The following is a 5,080-nucleotide window of genomic DNA, read 5'->3' on the forward strand; positions in this document are numbered from 1 at the left end:
AAAGAGAAGAATCTTCCTCTATCAACGGCCGAGAAAATTAACAAAGAAAATGGGAATTTTGTTTTTCGACATAAAAGTCGCACAGAAGCTTCTGACCAAATTCAGACACGTGGCCAAAATATGTGTGTGCGTAGCGTGGACCCCGCATATGCCGAATTGTTAAGTTGACCTTTTTGTCGTTCCGTGCGTTTTCGGACGCATCTGGTTGTCATCCCCCTCGCGGTCATTCAACATTAGGCATCCATGCTGAGATCACCAATCACATTGTTACACGTGGCTATTGTTCTTGTTTTGGTAGGAAGTGGTCTAATTTGTTTGAAAACCCCATACTTTATGTCCGGTCCCAATTCTACCCCAAACTTCTTTTCGTCTTATAAAAAATATCTCAATCTCTCTCAATCTCTCTCTCACTGTCTCACTCTCTCTCTCTCTCTCTCTCCAATTTCAAATCTGTATTCATGATTCCAAGAATCAGTTGATGTTGAGGAAAGTGAAAGTGTTGATAAAGATGCAAGTTATTATAACGAAACTCTTCTAATTGGTTTTGATAATGATAATCTTGCAAAAATCCATGATTTTTTTTAGTATTGTACGTGGGCAAATTTGAGACCAGAGTGAAAATTGTGATTTTTGTTCTTTGGACAAATAACAATTTGGGGTAAAATCGAATATGACCTAAAGTTGGGGGGTTTTTTAAGGAAATTAGGCCGGCATGAAGTTCAAATATATCATATTTGGTTAGGTGCCTTGTAGACAAAAATAAGACTATCCAAACAGTGGCCACCCTTCCCTAGTGGGAAGGAGGATGTGGGGTGTTCGATTCCTCACTTTTTCGGGGGTTGGGGACGGGGACGCGTGAGTGATGGATCGGGGTTTCACAACCTGTAGACAGCGTTGTCCCTAATTATTTCTAAATTACAGAAAATTTTGTCGAAATTCACTGTAAATTGAGTATGTCGATTTTATCCTCCAAATGGAGAGTACGTAGCTAGATAGACATACTTTATCTGTACATCTGTCTTATGTGTCCACCCATATGTTTCCAATTCGAGTTCTATACTTTGCCATCACGTGGTACTACCCATTTAAAATAACCAAAATGAGAATACCTGACATCTTTGAGTTTCATGGAGGCAAACAGCCCATGTTGGACTTCTATATTGGAATTGTCGACCAAACCGTTTCGATTCCTCCTTATTTAGATCAGCTCACCTAACTCCTTTTGCCCATCTATACGGATGTTTGGCATTCGACGGCAAATCCATTCCGGTCAATATGCAAAGAATGTATGCCACGGTAGTTTGTTTTCGGTCTATTGAAAAAGAGAATTACCTCCACTTCTGACCTCGCAGGCAAAGTTGTCATCACCACTCTAGTTTTACCAATTTCAATTTTTCACAATTCATCCTTCCATCTTTTGTTAGAGCCTCTAGCCACTCAAATCAGTAGCCAAATCGTATCGAATATCGCTTGATATTGCCTTTTCGCACCGATTCATATATGTAAGATGTTGACCACACGTCTCGAAATTACAACGCCTCCATGGCTGTAATAGTAGCTCCTAGCAAATTATCCCAGGCTCATTTTAGGGTACCGCGACTTTAACGCATGTGTCACCAAAGTCCAAAAAACACATGAGTTATATATATTCACAGCAAATTATCCCCGACTCATTCTTTCTCGCCTCACTTGCTATTGCGTTTACTCATTTCACACTCTGACCTCGGTTTGGATATGTGCTTTCCCGGATTGGATTAAATATAAAAATATTTTAAGAATACGAGGTCGGATTGGGTACGTGTTAGGCATGTGTCGGGGTCGGGTATGAGTCACTAAATTTGCATTGCAACAAATGAATTAAAAACTGGTTAAATGGTTGTATTTAGGTCGGACCATTTGGACCTGACCCACTCATTTTGACGCGACTAGTTACTAAGTCTTAAGAGGGTTTGGGAGGGCCGAGCTCAAGAAAGGACCAGCTTTCGCAACTCGGCGCATGTAATTAGGCCGGAGCTAGCCCCCTTGAGTCCCCTTAAAGATCAAAGTGGGTCATGGGCTTGCTTTTCCGTCTTTGGTACGAACTCCCACCAGCCTTTTCGGCAATTGATGCTGGTGGTACGACAAGGACAGGAAAAACCCTCAGCTCCTAACTTTCCTGGAAGCGATGGATTGATAAATTTACAGGCGGCGGAAGTAGCCGCTCTTTCTTGACCGAGGAAACTGAAAGAGATGTATCGGCTTTTCCCGAAAGCTACCTCCCCCGAAAAAGCCTTCTGCTTCTGCGCAATCCATTTTGGACCACCTTGAATAGGTTCATTTTCATAGTGGATGCTGGCCACATAAAATAAAATAAGAAGAAGAAGGAAAAAAAAACACAAGAACATATGTCTCCTTTTTCATTTCTTTCAACCTTTTTCACGGTTCGCGTAGAGATTCTGTGGTATATCTGGATTCTAGAATGATTTGACAATTCAAGAGTTTCGGTGCGTTCGTTCAAGAAGCACTCGAGTAATTCTCGGTTGACTTGGAATTTAGTAGAGAAATCTCTTGGTACGAAACGCCTCTCAAAGCACTAGGAGGAAGGACTTTCACACCCTACGGTTCAAATGTCAATCCTGTACAGTAGTAATGCTTCAACAACTAGCAAATTGGACACAAATAAGGTACCTAACCACGTCCTGAAAGCAGTTCCCAGTTACTAACTTACAAGATTTCAGCTACCAATGATTTGTAGTCGATGCTATCGGCCTTGGACTTGATTGAAAGCATCGTCTCGTGCAATTTGGACGATTCTTGCTCGAGCTCGCTCAGCTGGGCTCTGGTTTCAGCAACCTTCGCCTTGGCAGCTTCCACCGCCTTCTCCTTCTCCGCCAAGTCTTCCAATTCAAGTTCCAGCTCCTTCCTGGCCGATCCTATGTCCGCATCACGGTGTCTCTTCACGATCTCGATTTCGCGGCACTGCTTGTTGAGCTGAATCACTTGGGCGATCTCATCCAGCATGTTGCGGAGCCAGCCCACATCGATCCCCGCCGCTTCCACGTCCCTCACGATGGCCTGCATCTCTTTGATTTTCGACTTGCTCAGCTGCGAGATCTCGGTGCCCCGCAGCTCTTGGATCACGGAGCAGACGCACTCTAAAAAGTAAGAGCGCATCGCAGCCGACTTGAGGTGGCAGTTGGCTGCTATATCTCCATACTTGTCAATAACCGACTTAAGGACCGAGGAGGAGCTTTCTTGCACGCGGTAATTCCCGAGGACGTGCGAATCAGAAACAACGGGCTCGTGGTCTTCCTCATTGACGTCGTCGCTCACCTCAGAAGGATGGTCAACCACCGTGATCGAGGAAGCCATGGACCCAAATGCCGCATCCCTTCCGCATTCAGCAGCACGGACAATTGCAGCGGAATCCACCTTGTCGTCATCGAGCTCTGCAGGGTTGGATTGCTTCGACGGCTTTCGCATAGGCTCAGAAGGAGAATGGAGGTCTCCTGTATCTTGAAGCTGATTTACTTTGGAACGAGCCTTTGGGAACATGAGTTCGGCATCCCACGACTCGACCTTCATAGGCTCAGAAGGAGAATGGAGGTCTCCTGTATCTTGAAGCTGATTTACTTTGGAACGAGCCTTTGGGAACATGAGTTCCGCGTCCCACGACTCGACCTTCTTGAAAGACAGATCTTTCGGGGATAGGTTGTCGGAGAGGTTGAAATTCTTCAGGACGGAATCGTTGGAGTGCCTTCGATCCAGATCCTTTTTCTTCGGCATGCTGAGTTTTCTGGGAAGAAGGAAAATGAAGGATCCTGGAAAGGAATGTAAGAACCGTGTACGTTCGCTTAGAGGCGTCGTATAAACAAGAATCGACTCAAAAGATAGCCACTCCACGGATCAACTAAATGAAGAATCAGTCAATCTATGTAAAAAGCGAAGACTAAATCAGAGAGTATTAAAATACTTCTGTACTATTAAGGGATTTATGTGGCTAGAATACAACAGTATCCTAATCAGTAACGGGGAACTGTCCAATCCTTCAACAAGTTCACAAGCTCATTAAGCCAAATCTTTCCTACTCAAAACAGTCAAACTTAACCAATTAAAGAAGTGACCGGACATCGAATTTCGCGATGATACTGACCGGAATTCCTCTTAGCCAACTTCTTTCCCGTCTGTCCTTCGGCTATCTTTTTCAAGCAAGCTTCGACGCATTCGTGATACGGGTTGGAGGCGTTTGCGCAATCCGGATGCACTTTCCTCTCAGCCATACCGTCGCCGCGTCGAAAGGCGAATTGGCTAGTTCCGCAAGCAACAAGGTCTGGATAACCACCCTGCAATTCAAGAAAAACCTCTCACCAATTAGATAAAACTGATTCCATCTCATCTGCTCCATATCATTCGTTTCTTGATCATATTTAGAACCGTAAGAGACTAAAAAAGATCAGCAACTTGTCTTTTTTGGGATGAAATTCTTATTTGCTTATGATCTGTTGGGCAGCTCTCTGAGTAAAAAAAATTGTAATCTTGAACAAAATTAACCATCGGAAAAGGATTGCCAAGAGCAGAAAAGACAAACAATTTTTATAGTTCCTACGGTACAGACCCAATTCCACGCTTAGTTAATGACAAGAAATCGTCCACCCCGAATCGATACTTCCCAGAAAAAAGCTTTCAGCACTCACGACATGCGAGGACATCTTGTTCTACAGCAAGAAACAGAAAACATGCATGGCCCTCGCGTGAGGAGAATAAAAGATGCGCTAACACAGAGAAAGCAGGCGAGATCAAGCCAAGGCGGAAAAGCGTGGGGATTCAACAGAAACCCAGATGCCAAAGACGAAACCTGTCGAAGAGCGAAGTCCGTATCAACCGTCGCTCTCTCTCTCTCCCGAGATCTTTATAGATGATTCAACTTGTTCTCCGGGGCTTGGAGAATATGCGGCAGACCCAAGCGCGATTTCTTGCTTAGTCACCTGCTTTTGAACTGTGCAACGGCGTCGGGGAGGAAGAGGAGGAGGAGGAGGAGAAGGAGAAGAAGGAAGTGCCGTCTGGAAGGACGAAGCTTTGAAGAATCCGTTGAAGCGATGAC

General features: G+C 44.4%; 1 protein-coding gene across 3 annotated transcripts; it reads right to left on the minus strand.

The window, feature by feature from the left end:
• Positions 1-2,603: 2,603 nt before the first annotated feature.
• Positions 2,604-5,080, minus strand: LOC115735910. Of its 3 annotated transcripts, none has more exons than XM_030667349.2 (4): positions 4,835-5,080; positions 4,133-4,322; positions 3,661-3,800; positions 2,604-3,558 (listed from the first exon to the last, which is right to left on the minus strand). In XM_030667349.2, the coding sequence occupies exons 2-4, from the start codon at positions 4,257-4,259 to the stop codon at positions 2,704-2,706; spliced, it is 1,122 nt and encodes a 373-aa protein (XP_030523209.1). In that variant the 5' UTR covers positions 4,260-4,322; positions 4,835-5,080; the 3' UTR covers positions 2,604-2,703. The 3 variants fall into 3 exon arrangements, with proteins under 3 accessions (XP_030523209.1, XP_048128651.1, XP_048128652.1); XM_048272694.1 differs by having other exon boundaries at positions 4,830-5,080; XM_048272695.1 differs by lacking the exon at positions 4,835-5,080 and adding an exon at positions 4,595-4,807.

This window comes from Rhodamnia argentea, chromosome 11 (assembly GCF_020921035.1).
Source record: "Rhodamnia argentea isolate NSW1041297 chromosome 11, ASM2092103v1, whole genome shotgun sequence".
NCBI classification, from domain to species: domain Eukaryota; kingdom Viridiplantae; phylum Streptophyta; class Magnoliopsida; order Myrtales; family Myrtaceae; genus Rhodamnia; species Rhodamnia argentea.

What these genes read in the sequence shown, in the direction of transcription:
- LOC115735910 (XM_030667349.2), bottom strand. Translation starts at nt 4,259, where the DNA reads ATGGCTGAGAGGAAAGTGCATCCGGATTGCGCAAACGCCTCCAACCCG. An exon ending in GTTGGCTAAGAGGAATTCCG is followed by an intron (nt 3,801 to 4,132) that starts GTCAGTATCATC and finishes ATTCCTTTCCAG; the next exon opens with GATCCTTCATTTTCCTTCTT. An exon ending in AAGATCTGTCTTTCAAGAAG is followed by an intron (nt 3,559 to 3,660) that starts GTCGAGTCGTGG and finishes GAGCCTATGAAG; the next exon opens with GTCGAGTCGTGGGATGCCGA.